Genomic DNA, 17,886 nt, shown 5'->3' on the forward strand with positions numbered 1-17,886 from the left:
TTTCACTTTATCTGGAAAGTTACTCTTCAGGTAACTCGGTACTCAGTAATATTCGATATTTGGCCCCATTTCTGTCTGACTTAGCCTGAGTGACTAGATCAGAACATATCTAATTAGGACCTTAAAACAGCCCAACGTGACATACAGGACCAAGCCAGCAGCACAGGGCAATAAAGTCCTGTTATACAGGATGTTTCATTCATTAATGTACACACATTCACAGAGAGTGAATAGATGTTCCCAACACAGTCTTGGTTTTTGGCATACCATTGCTTTAGGGTACACTTTCATTTAGAAGTCAGAATTTCTCTGATGTTTATGTCCAAGTCATTGTTGGCTCATACGTATCAACCAGGTAAGGACAACATTTTATTTTAATGTTTTTCTGGGACTCTGAAGTGTAAGCAAGCTAAAGCAATCTCAGTATAGCAGGTCCAGCTTCTCCGTCAGGTTCTCTGTCGCCTACTACTACTAGGTGTGGAAGACAAACACTGCCTGTTTGTTCTGTATCACTTGCTTTACATTAAGTGCAAAATCCCAACCTCTCAGAACATGACTCAACCATTACCTCCCACAACTGAGATGACGGTTAGGGTTCCATTCAATCAGTATAGCTTAAGCGTTACAGATTGCGCAATCTAAATTTTCGACTGAGCAGACATATGCAGCGTTTACTGTGAATGCAGTCTCCGCTAACATGGGAACATTGCCTTCACATTTCTATCACGCTGTAACACTGAACTTCAGCGATACAGATAACACCCAGCCCTTAGTCCATAGAAGACTCCGATTCGATTCCTGTACAGTACGTCCTATGGTTTACAAGTATCTCAATGGTACTGCCTTTGATTGGTTTTGGAGTGCCATGAATTAATTATTATATACAGTGGGGCAAAAAAGTATTTAGTCAACCACCAATTGTGCAAGTTCTCCCACTTAAAAAGATGAGAGAGGCCTGTAAATATCTTCATAGGAACACTTCAACTATGACAGACAAAATGAGAAAAAACATTACAGAAAATCACATTGTAGGATTTTTAATGAATTTATTTGCAAATGATTGTGGAAAATAAGTATTTGGTCAATAACAAAAGTTTATCTCAATACTTTGTTATATACCCTTTGTTGGCAATGACAGAGGTCAAACATTTTCTGTCAGTCTTCACAAGGTTTTCACACACTGTTGCTGGTATTTTGGCCCATTCCTCCATACAGATCTCCTCTAGAGCAGTGATGTTTTGGGGCTGTTGCTGGGCAACATGGACTTTCAACTCCCTCCGAAGATTTTCTATGGGGTTGAGATCTGGAGACTGGCTAGGCCACTCCAGGACCTTGAAATGCTTCTTACGAATTACTCCGTTGCCCGGGCGGTGTGTTTGGGATCATTGTCATGCTGAAAGACCCAGCCACGTTTCATCTTCAATGCCCTTGCTGATGGAAGGAGGTTTTCACTCAAAATCTTACGATACATGGCCCCATTCATGCTTTCCTTTACACGGATCGGTCCCTTTGCAGAAAAACAGCCCCAAAGCATTATGTTTCCACCCCCATGCTTCACTGTAGGTATGGTGGTCTTTGAATGCAACTCAGCATTCTTTGTCCTCCAAACACGACGAGTTGAGTTTTTACCAAAAGGTTATATTTTGGTTTCATCTGACCATATGACATTCTCCCAATCTTCTTCTGGATCATCCAAATGCTCTCTAGCAAACTTCAGACGGGCCTGGACATGTACTGGCTTAAGCAGGGGGACACGTCTGGCACTGCAGGATTTGAGTCCCTGGCGGCGTAGTGTGTTACTGATGGTAGGCTTCGTTGCAGGTCATTCACTAGGTCCCCCCGTGTGGTTCTGGGATTTTTGCTCACCGTTCTTGTGATCTTTTTGACCCAACGGGGTGAGATCTTGCGTGGAGCCCCAGATCGAGAGAGATTATCAGTGGTCCTGTATGTCTTCCATTTCCTAATAATTGCTCCCACAGTTGATTTCTTCAAACCAAGCTGCTTACCTATTGCAGATTCAGTCTTCCCAGCCTGGTGCAGGTCTACAATTTTGTTTCTGGTGTCCTTTGACAGCTCTTTGGTCTTGGCCATAGTGGAGTTTGGAGTGTGACTGTTTAAGGTTGTGGACAGGTGTCTTTTATACTGATAACAAGTTCAAACAGGTGCCATTAATACAGGTAACGAGTGGAGGACAGAGGAGCCTCTTAAAGAAGTTACAGGTCTGTGAGAGACAGAAATCTTGCTTGTTTGTAGGTGACCAAATACTTATTTTCCACCATAATTTGCAAATAAATTCATTAAAAAATGCTACAATGTGATTTTCTGGATTTTTCCCCCTCATTTTATCTGTCATGGTTGAAGTGTACCTATGGAAATTACATGTCTCTCATCTTTTTAAGTGGGAGAACTTGCTCAATTGGTGGCTGACTAAATACATTTTTGCCCCACTGTATTTTTTTACCTTTATTTAACTAGGCAAGTCAGTTAAGAACAAATTCGTATTTACAATGACAGCCTAGGAACAGTGGGTTGTTCAGGGGTAGAACGGCAGCTTTTTACCTTGTCAGCTCAGGGATTTGATCTAGCAACCTTTTGGTTACTGGCCCAACGCTCTAACCACTAGGCTACCTGCCTCCCCAATGTGGATTCCTCAACTAGTCTAGTGTTATAAACTCACCAGAACTCTAGGTGATTCATCTCTATATCCTGGTTGGGTAGGCAGTGTCATGCTTCATCATGTGTCATATTTTGGCTACACTTCCGTAGCTGTGTCACAGACACTGGCTTTGTAAATGCACAATACCATTTGTTTGATTAAATATGCATAACACATTCATTAAAGAGTAATTATTTTTTTTATTTAAATACAGCAAAGAATTTAGCTTCCTTAGATTATGATAAACCTGTCTAACAGTGTCATTTCAGAAGTGCAACCTTTTACAATAAATATTTACATTCACAATGAGACACACCAAAACCAAGAATTAAACAGACGAAAACATTAAAATTCTATTCCAACTGCTGGAATGACGGACTTTACTGCCCTAATATGGTAGGTTTGCAAATCCCAAGTGGTTTTCAAGGAAGGATAGTCGGAAGATTTGAAAGATGACAATAACAAACATGACAACACAATGGCTAAATCCTGTGACTCCCTGTCCCATAATATAAATCAATTTGTTGATTCTCATCAATAGATCTGTTTTCTATTCCACTCTGCGAACATCAAGGTCTGTTTTAGATACCTACTGCAATATACTGGCATTACTCATCCCTTAGCCACAGTTCGAACAGCTGGCTGAACATGAAGATTGACAAATAAGGACAAGGCTGTTTGTACACCAAAATGGTCAATACAACAATAACTGTCAATAAAACCTTCATTTAACTTTCTGTTGATTCAAGTTTGGTATGAGATACATATTCAACAGCATAATTTACTCTGAATAAACAATTTGTGCATTTGCAATGATCATGTAACACACAGAGGGAGAGGACAACAAGGCACCAGGTGTATGGAAGACATGAGAAGAATGAGAAGGCACCACTTGAGCAAGGCTTTCCAACTATTTGGATGTTTTCATTTATAAAAAAGGTACTTGACTTATATCAAATAACAGAACACACAGTTCTTACAACCGTTTTTATCTACAGCTAAATCAAAGTATATTACATCTAAGTGGCACAGGTGTGTGTGTGCCTTGCCTTGGTAATGCCTTCTGGCCATGTCTGTAGGTAGCATTTGTGACATCCCTCTAATAGGTCTTCGTGGAGCCAGGTTCAGAGTTTGCAGGTTGCCTGAGCCACTTTAGAGCTAGTCTTTCTGTTCAGGGAACGACAGATGAACGCTCCAGCATCCATCAGCTTGGGCAGGTCCACTCCCTGAGACAGAGGGAGAAGGAGGACAACAGAGTCACACACTGAAACAGGGAACTTTACATGTGTACTGACCAGTTTAAAAAGGGAACTGGGACTCCTCCAGGTCAAACATGTTGTGTTAAAAGTAAACACTGAAGACAATTCATTTTTCAATACACAGGAAATAGAACATTTTCTCGTTACAGATTGCCAGACTGTTGGACTGAGGGAGGAAGTGAAAGAGGGAGACTGATAAAGAAAGAGTGGGAAGAGGTGAATTCTCACCGTCTGAATGCCGAGTCCATGTAGCATGTACACCACATCCTCTGTGGCCACATTCCCAGAAGCCCCTTGTGCATATGGACACCCGCCCAGGCCAGCCACAGATGAGTCCACAACACTGATGCCCATCTGCAAAAACAAACAACATCTTCATGCCAAAAGTATTGCAGTACTTTTTATACACCAAATCAGAGGAGTCCTCGATATTGCACTCAGTTTCAGGTCTTACTGTGCAGTACCTGCAGGGCGATGAGGATGTTGGCCAGAGCCTGACCATAGGTGTCATGGCAGTGGACTGCCAAGGCGTCAACAGGCACCTCCCTGCTCACTGCCTCCAGCAACTCAGCCATGCCGCCCGGTGTACCCACACCTATGGTGTCGCCCAGAGAGATCTCATAGCAACCCATGGAATAAAGACGCTTGGCTACCTGCATTAGAGAAAGCAACAGGTGAAATATTCAAGCACGTTTAAACCTCTATGACACTGTTAATAAAATCTATTTGGAGTATAATTATATTTATATGGGAAGATGAAGAGACAGTTCTCAGTGCCAAGTAATAGAATGCTGGGCTTGGTCTGAGTCAGAGGAACTCACCTGAGCCACTTTGTCTGGTGACACCTGGCCCTCATATGGGCATCCCAGCACACATGACACATACCTGAGGGAACAGAGCAAGGAGGTGAGACTGATGCCCTGGAGTCAAACAACATGACTTCTTAGAGAACTGTAAACAACCCTACAGCATTTGACAGACTTTCCCATTGAAAATCACGACCGCTCCCATTTTCTTCCTCTGCCTCTCCCTATGTCTGTCTGTCAATCTTACCCTCTGACTCGCACACCGGCCTCTTTGGCTGCTTTGGTGACCTTCTCAAAGCGCTGCAGGCTCTCATCCACAGAGCAGTTGATGTTCTTCTTACTAAACAGCTCAGAAGCAGCCCCAAATATGGCCACCTCTGCTGCTCCTGCCTTCACCTGAGAAAATAACCAGCAACATACTTGCTCAATACCTACAGTCTAAAAATACCACAGTGCTTACAATGGTTTAATAATTAGCTTTGATGGAATTATTAAGTTACTGAGTTACATGAGTTACTCAAACATCTCTGTGTTTCTGTTATGTGTCTATTTGATGTTGAGGTGACACAGTAAGCACAGTAACGGGTGCATGGAGCCAATCAGAGATATGTACAGCTGCCTGGAAGCCCTTGAGGTTGGGGGTCAGTACGGGATAGGACACACCAGGCCGTCTGTTGATCCCCTTCATCACCTCTACCTGGTCGGCCATCTGTCAATCAGGAGGGACAGGACACATCACAAATGATACAACTGCAACTATTTTCATAGTTGAATGAATACAGTATCCATAATACACATCTGTAAAGTAAACTATGGCCGTCACATGGACACCGATATTCAGTGATGATCTGGAATATACAATGTGAACGGACATGTTGAGTAAACAAAACACTCTAGTAAACTCACCTGTGGGACCCATTCTGGAGAGACAAAGCTTGTGGCTTCAATGACAGGAAGGCCTGCCTCTGAGAGCATGTCAATCAGGTGAATCTTAACTTCAGTAGGGACAAGAGTCTAACAGGGACAGCAGGAGAGAGACATGAGTTATGACAATAACATCTGCAACAGGTGACTTTTGACACAGTTCCCCAGAACTGTAAAAATACTTCCTGGTTCCTCATGAGTTTGAGCGACGCCCACCCAGCCACATCTGCTCTATTCAATGGACCACAAAAAAATATGTAATTCACCGGTGGACTCAGCAAAAAAAGTATAAAATCCTAATAATGTGGAATACTACCACACCTTTTCATTCTGAAGACCATCTCTGGGTCCAACCTCCACTATCTTTACCCTCTGTGGGAGAGCCTTCCCTGCAGATGCACCAACCTGAACCTGTCAACAACAGAGGTAAGTGTGAGACAGTACACGTAGCTAACGACAAGTAAACACGCACACGCACACGCACACGCACACGCACACACACACACACACACACACACACACACACACACACACACACACACATTATGGCTATGACATTGCTCGTTATACCAAAATAGAGTATTTCACACACATTTTAAAAGCAGTCTTTATCATTAATTTTAACCAACAGTTAGCTAGTACTGTAGTAATCTTAGCTAGCTAAATTAGGGTAATAACAGGCACTTGTGTTTATCAAATAAAAAATGGATTTAAAAAGCAAGCCACTGCACTGGAGAGACGTTGAAGAAAGAAATCACACGGACTTACTGATTTCGCCACTGCTGCTGAACAACTGAAGGATAAACATTGATGACCCATTCTCGAACCAAAGTTGCTTCTGTTGACAAATCTCATGACAGCCGCCATGTTCGTTCAGCCTTAGCAGTGACGTAAATTTCTTCTTTGGGATTGGGTTGGCAGATAGCATCCAACTTTAAGGTGCATACACCGCCACCTACTGTACTGAAGTGTGAGGCCAGCCCCGGCCTACCTACGTTAAATTATCATTATTCCTATTCTTAGGAAAAAAATGCACCACCAACTAACCCTACACCTATATACCACTATTTCCTCAAAATTCTAATCACCACCCCATTAAGTCTTCTGCAGTAATGTCTCATACACCCAGGTTATTCTCTGCAGTTAACTCATCCCCATTCCACTACTTTGACCCTATCTGCTCCTGCACCATGCCAATGGCCTGGGAGGACGGGACACCACCACTCAACACACCCTGTAACTCTTCTGAAGTCAAATCTCGTATACTCTCAGGATTTCTCACCTTTTGACCCATCCTACTGTACTTTCTTCATTGCATCAGCATACAACAATTTCTTCTGCTGGTCCTCTACTCCACAAAAAAGTAGTACATTACTGCCACCTACTGACCAGCCCAGATATAGCCTTCATTTGCACCAGGTGTAAAGTTGACTTGAAACACCTCAAATTGTTTTGAAAAGGATATTGGAAAGCGAAGTTACATCATGAACGGGAGTGACTGTAGTGTCTTTAACTTTAATGTTTTATTCTATCTCGTAACCTTTATTTTGACTTTGGTTCAAATGGTTTACAACATTATAAAACATTTGTGAGCAAAGAACAGCCGAAATATGGCCCTAGACCCCACCATAGATAATCAAACTCAAATTGAAAGACATTTCCTGATGAATCAATAAAACAAAGTCAACTTGGAATTCTTATAAAAATATAAATTTTATGTGTGTAAAATAAGTATAAAAGATAATAAATAAACATGAATGATACATCAACAATATCTTGGTCAAAATAATGTGTAGTAATTCATTTGTAAATAAAAACAAACAATTAATAGTAAACAATTAAAAGAGTAAAATATTCTCTACACAAAAACGTGCAAACACTGTCCACTGTAGTTGACTTAACATGAAAGGCATTGGCAAACATATATAAACACCACTGACTTCCCTTTGACGTCTCTTAAAATCCTCACTAACATCAAAGGTGTGAGGAGTATTTGGCTGGAAATAATATTGATAATATTAATGTTAATATTCTTGATGCAAAGAAAGATAAAAGCTGACAAACAAAATGGTAACATTGTACATTGAATATCAAACACTTTTTCTTTTCATATTAAACTGAAAATAGAAGCTTGAAAACATCTTGTTCAGGATAAAAGCAGTCTATTATATTACAAATTCTAATATTTACAGTTATAAACAATTATTATTCAACATAACTTTCTCCAATGAATAGTCATTAAAAATGTGGATGCTTATTTATATATAATCACTGACAATAAACGTTGAGAAATATAGCAGACACTCATACACAAAAGTGCCCAAGCAAGCAAGCAAGCACACAAGCATACACACACACACTTTCACTGAAGCTCCTCATCGCTGTCTTCCACTTCCTGGATGATAAGGTCAGCTCCTGAGTCTTCTGCCAGGTCGTCATCATCGGTTACCAGCCAACTCCTCTGTGTGTCTCCATCCTCCTCCTCCCCGTCCACCCCCAGCAACAGGGCAGGCTCCTCGCTAGCCCCCTCCAGGCCATCGATAGGCAGATCCTCACAGCCCGTCTCCTGGATGCACTCAGTACACATTCGGTAGCGCCGCAAGCCCTCACACACTACCCGTCCACTTTGCTCTGTCACCTGACGCTTACACTTCCTGCACACCAGCTTCCTGGCCTGATGGATCTGTAGAGCATCAATCAGGGAAACAAATTGAGAAATTATACAGGAAAAACACTAATAGAATGTCTACACCTGTAAATCTGCCCACCGTGTTTTAGCCCTAGATGACTCACCGTCTCGAAGTGGCTGCGAAGGTGCTCCAGGCGGGTGAAGCGTTTGTTGCAGGCCTGGCAGGGATATGGCCGCTCGCCCGTGTGACAGCGCAGGTGCCTCTTCAGGTCTGCCTTCCTCTTGACCGTGTGAGTGCAGAACGGGCACTTGAAGCGCATGGAGGGGTTAGGGTCTGAAGTGAGATTAGGGGGACATTAATTAGAACCTGTTTTAACCCTAAGAACCTAATCATTAGTAAGGGTCAATAATAATATCACCGCGCTCACCTTTGTTAAAGAGTCCCACAACACCCACAATGGTAGGTAGAGTGGCATACAGTTCGTCTGCCTTCTGTGCCGTTTGTGACCGGGCCTCTTGTATGGCCAGGGCCTCATCTGTTGAGGAGTGCATGCAGTAGGGTTTCCTCTTGCCAGCCCCTTTCCGTCTGCGCTCTGCACGAGGCCGGGCAAACTGGGGCTCCTCTGCATCCGGCAGCACCTCCACCTCAGGGCTGTGCTGCTGGCTGGGCTGAGGGGAGCTGAGATCCTGCTTCAGGACTGCAGCATCCAGGTCCAACTCCTTCACCAGGTACCTGGAGGACTGGGGCCTGGAGCTGTCGTGGGTCCAGAGGGCAGAGGGAGGGCTGGTGGAGGTGGCTGCTTGGTGGTCTATGGTGTTGTCCTCCCTACCCGCCTGAGGATAGCTGTTCTCAGACAAGCTGAGGTAGCGGACATCATCCTCTTTGGCACTGATCTCCAGGGAGGACTTGATGAAGTCCTTGCAGTAGCTGATGACGTTGTTCATCTGCAGGTAGCTGGCAGCGGACATCACCTCGATCACATTGTGGCTGGAGAGGTCCAGCTGTCCAGAGTAGATGAAGTCCAGGATGACGGTGAACGTGTCGGGGCTAAAGACCTCGAAGGAGGTGCTGACTGGCTCAGCGTTGTCATCGGCCCCATGGGAAAGCAGCATACGGAAGTAGCCGCTGCTGCCGAAAAGGACATTGCGGTGGGCCTTGAAAAGCTGTCCCTCCACCAGAACGTTGCAGTCACAGAACAGCTCCTGACGCCTCTGATTATCCAACTGCTTCAGCAGATAGCTCTGGTGATCGGCTGTGATGTCCGTATGGTACCACCGCTGGGCCTGTCTGCAACACACAACAGACATATGTGACAGGTGAATATAATGTCACACAAAAATTATAATAAAGAGGAAAATTGTTGAGACTGATCACATGATCTGGATTGTAAAATCATTCAACATACAAATATGAATTCACACCATCAGGATAAACCGAAATAAAAGTGAATTCAATTAATTATTTATGAAAACAATTATACACCCCAAAATTTGCAACTCTCATCCTCTTGTGTAACCATCACTGACTGCCTTTTGTTTTCTAGGTGGAGCCAATCCAACTCAATGATTTATATACACACTAGATGACTAGTGGGGCTCTGTGTTGAAGCCACTGTGCCTCTATCTTGGCACTCCCCCACTTTGTAAAAAATATTTGAAAGCTATAGTAATTACTTTATTAATGTCTACATTCATTTTTGCAACATTAATTTTAATCCATACTTTTAAACTATATTATGTGAGTTAAACATACAAATAAAATAACTGTAAACAATATTTTTTTAAATTCCTTTAAGTATTATATTTTTTTAGATGACTAATGTTACTGTCCCTACCACAGCAAAAAAAAGATGGACAAAAGTACATGTATTTAAGTCTTTGAAACATTTAATTAAAATACTGCAGTATTCCATTCATTCCTATGGAGGACTAGGCCTACTAGGGAGTGCCAATATGGCCGACTCGTGGCTTCAAAGCCTCTCAATGGCCAATACATAAATATACAATCCAGGTTTTATATACGCCATTGATCCAACTCTTCAGAGTCAGCCTACTAGTCCCCAACATGCACCGTGAGTGGTTGCCTCAGCCGTCAATCAAGCGCTTTATTATCTGAGGGGCTACACCCGACTCACTGACACCATCGGGTAACGAAACCCTACAATCATCCCACAGGAGAATATAAACCCTCACCAGAAAACTCTTCACAAATAGAAAATGACAGTAATGAGACATTATGAATGTGCACAGTGGGTATATTTGCTTTGTGGATTTATTGTAGGTTATGGTTGTTTAAAACCATGTCAACATGTTCTCGTTTAGCCATGTATTTATCCCTAATTACTTATATCTAATTAGCTGATAACGTTTTTTTTTAAATCAGCATTTCGTAATAAGTATATGGAATACACGAAGAGCTGCATGCAGCACTGCGCCCACTTAACGCCCGGTTGGTGTGGATACCCTAGAAATGAAAACAACGAACTAATTCCCTCCAATATATATAAATCAATATACCATTTAATTCAAAAGCATTTACGCATCCATATCTTAAAATTAATGTGAACAATAATAGGCTACTACAGCGCATCGAAATAAAATCGGGTAGCTTCAGTGCCTGTGCGCGAGCGCAGGAGAGACGCCCACTTACAGCTCCGGCACAATGGAATTACAGTAAAACAAAGATATTATGGTAGACTTCAATCGATCATGCACAAACAAATACGAATCATAGTTATATCCCAGGTGCCAACGGACCGCATCACCTTCACACCCGATTTTGGTTCCATTGATCACCCCTTTCATGCCCAAACTCCAGAGCTCAGTAGGCTATGAGCAGCGAAGAGAATTTCCGTGCTGCGGAACCTAGTGCATTTTCCTCAGGCGAGCGATGTCCGCAGGACCCGCTTACGCCCTATAGGCTAGACTGCTTACCCGCGCTCTCTGTTTCTGCCAATGCTCTACCCACGACAAAGGTATCGATACTCACAGGTGATTTGGTTCGCCCGTTGCCCGATATGCCAAATTCGCCCCCATCTCTGTCACCATTGCCATTTTTTATTTATTTTTAGTTGGCAATTTTACTCCTTCTTTTACTGGTTCGGGGTACACATTCGCTCCACTTCCTGCTCAGCCCTAAAGACCGAAACCCGTTTATAGACCGAGAAAAAACGGCAGTGCTGACGTGGGTGTTTAACTGAGCGCCCGAGGGCCAAGGAGCCACTTAAAGTACAAGTGCCCCTTTTAGAGACTATACTCGCCTTTTTCGGCCTTGAAATGGGAAAGTATTGAAATAGTAACATTCCTAAAATACCTGATCCTCCTAATTTTTGTTTAAAACACAATTTGAACAGATTATCTGTTTCAAAAACATAGCCTATCCCATAGCCACAGGAAGCATGGTGCTGAGGGTGCTGCAGCGCCCCCTGATAAATCAAAATTTAAAACAAATAATCAATAAAAAATAACAGAAATATTGTTCAACAAAATAAACTTGAACTTACTCCTGTATTTATACTCCTTTATTACCGGGGGTGGCAGGGTAGCTAGTGGTTAGAGCGTTGGACTAGTACCCGGAAGGTTGCAAGTTCAAATCCCCGAGCTGACAAGATACAAATCTGTTGTTCTGCCCCTGAACATGCAGTTAACCCACTCGGCCATCATTAAAAATAAGAATGTGCTCTTAACTGACTTCCCTAGTTAAATAAATAAATGTATTAGCAAGAAATATTCCTCAATTTTTTTTATTTTACTAGGCAAGTCAGTTAAGAACAAATCCTTATTTTCAATGACAGCCTAGGAACAGTGGGTTAACTGCCTGTTCAGGGTCAGACCGACAGATTTTGTACCTTGTCAGCTCGGGGATTTGAACTTGCAATTTGAACTTTTTTTTCAGTAACTAGTCCAATGCTCTAACCACTAGGCTACACTGCCACCCCAACACACAAACGCTTACCAGGGTCACCAATGAAATCAAAACACAATACAATTTCTTTTATTTCCCCATTTTATGGCTCTAGACTCAACTATTAAATAATTACAGAACATGTCTATGACAATATAAATGTATATAAATGACAAGACAAACAGAGATAAGACATGGTATTTTTTGTCTAAGCATTAGATAGTCGTCTTAGTGTAAGTAGCTATAAGGAATCAACAACATAATATTAAATCATTATGAAATATAAATCATTCATTTTGTCTTGAGGTCTCTTCATGTGTGAATGTGATATATTTTTTGCTTTGGCCCAGTAATTTAGGAGGAAGTGAAGAAGGTACTCAATGAGATTAACATCTCATGAAGGCGGGCCGTTATTGGTGAATCCGGTTGGGTTTTTGGACTGCCAGCGCCACAGGTCCTTACCTTGGAAGACATTACCAGAGGCATGACATTATTACATTTGAGTCATTTAGCAGAAGATAATTGATCTTATCCAGAGTAATTTACAGGAGCAATTAGGGTTAAGTGCCTTGCTCAAGGACACATTGACAGTTTTTCACCTAATTGGCTCGGAGATTAGAACCAGCAACTTTTCGGTTACTGGCCCAACTCTCTAAACAGCTAGGCTACCTGCCACCCCGTATTATTATACATTATACATTATGCTCTATAGAATCAGGATTGTGCTGAGGACTGGGGCTGTCGTGGTGTGATGACAAATGATGTATAAACTCAGGGTAACAGTTACAGCAAGTGGTAGGGAGTTCAATAAAGGTTTACGTACACATTCTCTCCAGGTTGAAGTCAGCTTTCCAGCCCAGCTCCTTCTCAGCCAGACGGGGGTCAGCATAGCAGGACGCTACATCTCCTCCTCGTCGGGGGGCAATCAGGTACATGATCTGTGGCAAAGACAATCATAACAGTACAACCACCCCCACGTGAAATTGTTTGGTCTGAAATTAGCGGTCAGACAGGTATCGCTTGAAGTAGCTGCTTTCTACACATGAAGACCTAAAAAAGATTCCATTCCCTGTAATTAAGAAGTAATACATATAAAATACAGGAATACTGATGGATGAAGGCTCTGAAGTTTAAAAAAAGGGTTAAGTCACTCACCTCTATCCCTGAGGCCTTCTCCATAGCCTTTACCATCTGGAGCACAGAGTAACCCGTTCCTGTTCCTAAGTTATACACCTAGAGGGAGATGAGGGGAAAATGTCACGTTTCTATAAGACAATGGATGAGACAAGAGCAATTGTGAATGAATGAGGAAAGACAGGACACATGAAACATGTAACAGTGGGGTCAGGTAAGCCAGCCTGTATACTGTACTTTGCATCCACAATTGTCCTTCAGTTTCTTGAGAGCAGCTATGTGTCCTTTGGCCAAATCCACAACATGGATGTAATCTCGCACTCCTAAAGAGAAGAAGGATTATTCTCAATTGGATGCATTTCTGTAAAATAAATATGATTTGACATTTACCATCAGACAAGGTTATGACTGATTGATTGAAAACACAATTGAATATCAATCAACCCTCTTTTTTCTTTAAGCATAAAGTCAGTCATCATTACCTGTTCCATCAATAGTGTCGTAGTCATTCCCAAACACATTGAGGTGTTTTCTTCTACCAATGGCAACCTGGGTTAAAGTCAATTATACTCAACAAAAATATAAAAATGAAACAATTTCAAAGATTTTACCGAGTTACAGTTCATAAGGAAATCAGTCAATTTAATTCAATTCATTAGCCCCTAATCTATGGATTTCACATGACTGAGAATACAGATATGCATCTGTTGGTCACCGATACCTTAAAAGAAAATGGGCCTCACAATAGGCCTCAGGATCTCGTAATGGTATTTCTGTGCATTCAAATTGCCATTGATAAAATGCAATTTCGTTTGTTGTCTGTAGCTTATGCCTGCCCATACCATAACTCCCCTGATACCATGGGGGCACTCTGTTCACAACCTTGACATCAGCAAACCACTCGCAAAACACCACGCCATATACGTGGTCTGCGGTTGTGAGGCCGGTTGGATGTGCTGCCAAATTCTCTAAAACAAGTTTGTAGGTGGCATATGGTAGAGAAATTCACATTAAATCATCTGGCAACAGCTCTGGTGGACATTCCTGAAGTCTCAAAACTTGAGACATCTGTGGCATTGCGTACACATGTGTATTGATCATGCTGTTTAATCAGCTTCTTGATATGCCTCACCTGCCAGGTGGATGGATTTTCTTGGCAATAGAGAAAAGCTCACTAACAGGGATGTAAACAAATTTGTGCACAACATTTGAGAGAAACAAGGTTTTTGTGCTTATGGAACATTTCTGGGATATTTCAGCTCATGAAACATGGGACCAACACTTTACATGTTGCGTTTATATTTCTTGTTCAGAGTACAAAACTACATCCCGGTGAAAATAACAGAAATTAGAAAACCAATAGTTCAAAGTGGGATACCACATCATTCATGGTGGATAAACATTATTTGTGGTTACCTGGGCGACATAGGGCAGCAGGTTGTTGGGGATGCCCTGAGGGTCTTCTCCGATGAGCCCAGAGGAGTGAGCCCCAATGGGGTTGAAATACCGCAGCAGCACCGAGTTCCAGTCCTGGGAATACATGAAGTAGTATGGGCATTATTATCATTATACACATTGTTATACAAACTGTTATTCAGGACATCTATCATGCATGGGATGTATGTGACAGATGGTCAGGGTGTGTGTTGAAGAATAGAGAGCCTGGGGTAGGTACAGTACCTTCTCTGCCTTACACTGGTCCATAATCATCTCCTCTATGAAGTACTTGGTCTTGCCATAGGGGTTGGTGCACCCCCCAACAGGGTGCTGTTCATCTATGGGAAGCCGCTGGGGGTCTCCATACACCGTGGCCGAGCTGCTGAAGACCAGATTGCGCACGCCATGAGTCTGCATCACCTGGGAGACATGCAGATGCACACACGACACACACACACGGACAGCAGCCGTTGAGACAGCAATCTAAAGCACACACGCTTAAGCATACAGACTAACATCCCGAGGTTGGTTGAGATTATTGCAAGCATCGCGTAAACATTAGTAGCTGCTCATAAAGTAAAAGACAATCAATACACACCGGCACTCATGCAATTAGGTGGCAGTTCTCGGAAAGCAGCCATTACAGAATAGGTCACTTCAAATGATGCAAGGCAAGTTGATATTGGGGTGTTCTAACTTACCTCAAGCAGGTTCATGGTTGCAGTGAGGTTAACCTGATAGTACCTCAATGGCTGCTCAACTGACTCACCCACCGCTTTCAGACCAGCAAAATGCATTACAGCACTGAATGAATGCTGTTAAGACATTAAGACAGAGACAAACAAGTAAACACTTAATAAAGACAAAGGTGAGTGATGTCTTGAGCAAAACTAATAATAGGGCCAGGAGCTGTCCCGGAACACATGACCTGAAGAGTAAAACTCTGGTGCCTAATTAAAGCAAATGCATTGGAACACTGTTCAGCAGGGATGAGTGTAGTTTCTAACCTGTTTGAAAAGCTTCTCCAAGCCTGGGCGGTCCAGCAGGTCCAGCTCATGGAACTCAATGCTGGTGTCCAGGATCTTCTCTATCCTCCGCAGGCTCTCAGGGACATCTCCTTCTCCTCCATAAAACACCAGGATGTAGAACAATGATCAACACACATGCATGTGCACACACACACACACACACACACACACACACACACACACACACACACACACACACACACACACACCTTTACTGTAACTGTTCTCACCCAAAACAAGCAGTAACTGTCAAACAGATAAAGTGCGTTACATCACTATCACTCTCAAAGTTACACCGGGCAAACTAAGGACACTTACCTCGGACAGCATTGCTGAAATTATCTATGACCACGGGGCAGAATCCTGCCTCAATCAGTTCCACCACACAGTGGCTGCCGATGTAGCCTCCTCCCCCAGTCACCAGGACCTTCTGTGCCATCCTGAATGCCTGCCTTACAAAGACAGAACACATCACACGACAGCAACACACATGACAACAACATTAGCGGACACAGCAACATACTAGAGACGTGTTCAGATCGACCTTATTGAAATCCTAAAGATAAATGTCTGACTAGAGCTTTGCAGGAAAAACAAATGCGGAGGAGCATGTTTTGTGATGAACAACTCATGGTGTGATTATAGGAATGCACTAACCCTTAAGAGAGTTTATGTTCCCTGCTCATCTTGTGTAATTTCTCCCAGTGTACATACATATAGATTGCATTTGATTACTGCTACAGTGCTATTTGGCTTATTAAATCAGATTTGCCCCACCATTCTTAATTTCTTGTATTTTTTCCCATACATTTGAATTGTTTGACATTTTACTGCATTGTTAGGAGCTACACAGAACAAAAATATAAACCCAACGTAAAGTGTTGGTATTACAGACTGAGGAGTATTTCTGTCTGTAACAAAGCCGTTTCATGGAAAAAACTCATGATTGGCTGGGCCTGGCTCCCAAGTGCTGGGCCTATGCCCTCCAAGGCCCACCTATGGCAGAACCCCTGCCCAGTCATGTGAAATCCATAGATTAGGGTCTAATGAATTTATTTCAATTGACTGATTTCCTTATATGAACTGTAACTCAGTCAAATCTTTGAAATTGTTGCATGTTGCGTTTATATTTTTGTTTGTGATGTAACACAAACTGTGTACACAACCAATAAACTTTGATTTCATCTGACTTTCATTAGACTGTAATAATATTTCAGGAACAGCCCAGGTTACCTTTTGTCTAAGAGAGCAACCCATAAAACCTGGAGGGCTTGTCAAGCTAGAATTTTTTTAAGAGGTATGCGGTTCGGCTATTCAATTTCAGTCCCCCACCCCACCCAGTCCCACGTCACCATTCAGTGCACCTGTTCGACCAGGATATAGAGGATGAAAAGATAACATTGGTGCAGTAAAGAGAGGCTGTGTTCGAGAGGATAAAAACCATAATGTATCATGAGTAAATTGTGACTGACTGACCGATCTACAAACCTATTTATAACTTTACATCATAAATAACTACTCATTATTATTTGTAGATCAGTCAGTCACAATTTACCCATGAGACATTACGGTTTTGATCCTCTTGAACATTGCCAGTGTCCCTAATATCAGATTACACTGTAGATGCATTGAACATGATCTGGAATATGACTGATTCCTGGCCTTTTTTGTGCATTTCCTGACATCAAGGAGACACATCAGCATAATCAGTCAGTTATAAAATGTCATTGGACTGCTATGTTATGCTTGACTCTCTCCTGTCTGTCATAAGTCATCCGCCACTAAAGTCTTAAATCCATTATACAGTTTATAGCGGCAGTAAACAAGTAAACATTCATTCAACTCTTCTGATTTTAGTTATTGCTAAACTGTCATCACTGGATAAATCCTAACAGTATCATTCACCCAGAAAATCATTAATGAATGAAAATACTTACTTGTACGTCCTTTACACCAAATTAATTGTATTCCCGGGAAGGAAGACGTCCGAAGAATATAGGAGTGTGTAAAGGACTGCTTTGACAGAATTAAGCTATCACCTGAAACAAGGGACGTCTCTCCCTGTCCTGTTTTGACATATTTCTTGCTTCCTGTTCAGAGAGAGACGTG

At 42.3% G+C, this 17,886-nt stretch overlaps 3 protein-coding genes across 3 annotated transcripts; all 3 read right to left on the reverse strand.

Annotated features, from left to right (window-relative positions):
- Positions 1–2,836: 2,836 nt before the first annotated feature.
- On the reverse strand, positions 2,837–6,555 carry LOC135508316 (hydroxymethylglutaryl-CoA lyase, mitochondrial-like). Its single transcript, XM_064928415.1, has 9 exons — positions 6,414–6,555; positions 5,967–6,056; positions 5,628–5,735; positions 5,335–5,430; positions 4,969–5,117; positions 4,737–4,800; positions 4,380–4,568; positions 4,144–4,269; positions 2,837–3,882 (listed from the first exon to the last, which is right to left on the reverse strand). The coding sequence occupies exons 1-9, from the start codon at positions 6,510–6,512 to the stop codon at positions 3,781–3,783; spliced, it is 1,023 nt and encodes a 340-aa protein (XP_064784487.1). The 5' UTR covers positions 6,513–6,555; the 3' UTR covers positions 2,837–3,780.
- Positions 6,556–7,166: 611 nt separating this feature from the next.
- zbtb8a (zinc finger and BTB domain containing 8A) lies at positions 7,167–11,575 on the reverse strand. The gene is made up of 4 exons (XM_064928419.1): positions 11,264–11,575; positions 8,703–9,562; positions 8,439–8,608; positions 7,167–8,328 (listed from the first exon to the last, which is right to left on the reverse strand). The coding sequence occupies exons 1-4, from the start codon at positions 11,326–11,328 to the stop codon at positions 8,008–8,010; spliced, it is 1,416 nt and encodes a 471-aa protein (XP_064784491.1). The 5' UTR covers positions 11,329–11,575; the 3' UTR covers positions 7,167–8,007.
- A 677-nt stretch (positions 11,576–12,252) lies between these two features.
- Positions 12,253–17,886, reverse strand: LOC135508320 (UDP-glucose 4-epimerase-like). Its single transcript, XM_064928420.1, has 11 exons — positions 17,715–17,886; positions 16,096–16,229; positions 15,757–15,872; positions 15,451–15,564; positions 14,993–15,169; positions 14,729–14,842; positions 13,795–13,861; positions 13,550–13,635; positions 13,334–13,411; positions 13,002–13,116; positions 12,253–12,640 (listed from the first exon to the last, which is right to left on the reverse strand). The coding sequence occupies exons 2-11, from the start codon at positions 16,214–16,216 to the stop codon at positions 12,573–12,575; spliced, it is 1,056 nt and encodes a 351-aa protein (XP_064784492.1). The 5' UTR covers positions 16,217–16,229; positions 17,715–17,886; the 3' UTR covers positions 12,253–12,572.

Source organism: Oncorhynchus masou, chromosome 21 (assembly GCF_036934945.1).
Source record: "Oncorhynchus masou masou isolate Uvic2021 chromosome 21, UVic_Omas_1.1, whole genome shotgun sequence".
Taxonomy (NCBI): Eukaryota; Metazoa; Chordata; class Actinopteri; order Salmoniformes; family Salmonidae; genus Oncorhynchus; species Oncorhynchus masou.

What these genes read in the sequence shown, in the direction of transcription:
- LOC135508316 (XM_064928415.1), bottom strand. Translation starts at nt 6,512, where the DNA reads ATGGCGGCTGTCATGAGATTTGTCAACAGAAGCAACTTTGGTTCGAGA. An exon ending in CACCAGACAAAGTGGCTCAG is followed by an intron (nt 4,569 to 4,736) that starts GTGAGTTCCTCT and finishes TCTCTAATGCAG; the next exon opens with GTAGCCAAGCGTCTTTATTC. An exon ending in ACATCCTCATCGCCCTGCAG is followed by an intron (nt 4,270 to 4,379) that starts GTACTGCACAGT and finishes TTGTTTTTGCAG; the next exon opens with ATGGGCATCAGTGTTGTGGA.
- zbtb8a (XM_064928419.1), bottom strand. Translation starts at nt 11,328, where the DNA reads ATGGCAATGGTGACAGAGATGGGGGCGAATTTGGCATATCGGGCAACG. An exon ending in ACGGGCGAACCAAATCACCT is followed by an intron (nt 9,563 to 11,263) that starts GTGAGTATCGAT and finishes TGTGTGTTGCAG; the next exon opens with ACAGGCCCAGCGGTGGTACC. An exon ending in TGTGGGACTCTTTAACAAAG is followed by an intron (nt 8,609 to 8,702) that starts GTGAGCGCGGTG and finishes ATCTCACTTCAG; the next exon opens with ACCCTAACCCCTCCATGCGC.
- LOC135508320 (XM_064928420.1), bottom strand. Translation starts at nt 16,216, where the DNA reads ATGGCACAGAAGGTCCTGGTGACTGGGGGAGGAGGCTACATCGGCAGC. An exon ending in ACCAGTGTAAGGCAGAGAAG is followed by an intron (nt 14,843 to 14,992) that starts GTACTGTACCTA and finishes ATGTATTCCCAG; the next exon opens with GACTGGAACTCGGTGCTGCT. An exon ending in TGCTGCCCTATGTCGCCCAG is followed by an intron (nt 13,862 to 14,728) that starts GTAACCACAAAT and finishes ACTTTAACCCAG; the next exon opens with GTTGCCATTGGTAGAAGAAA.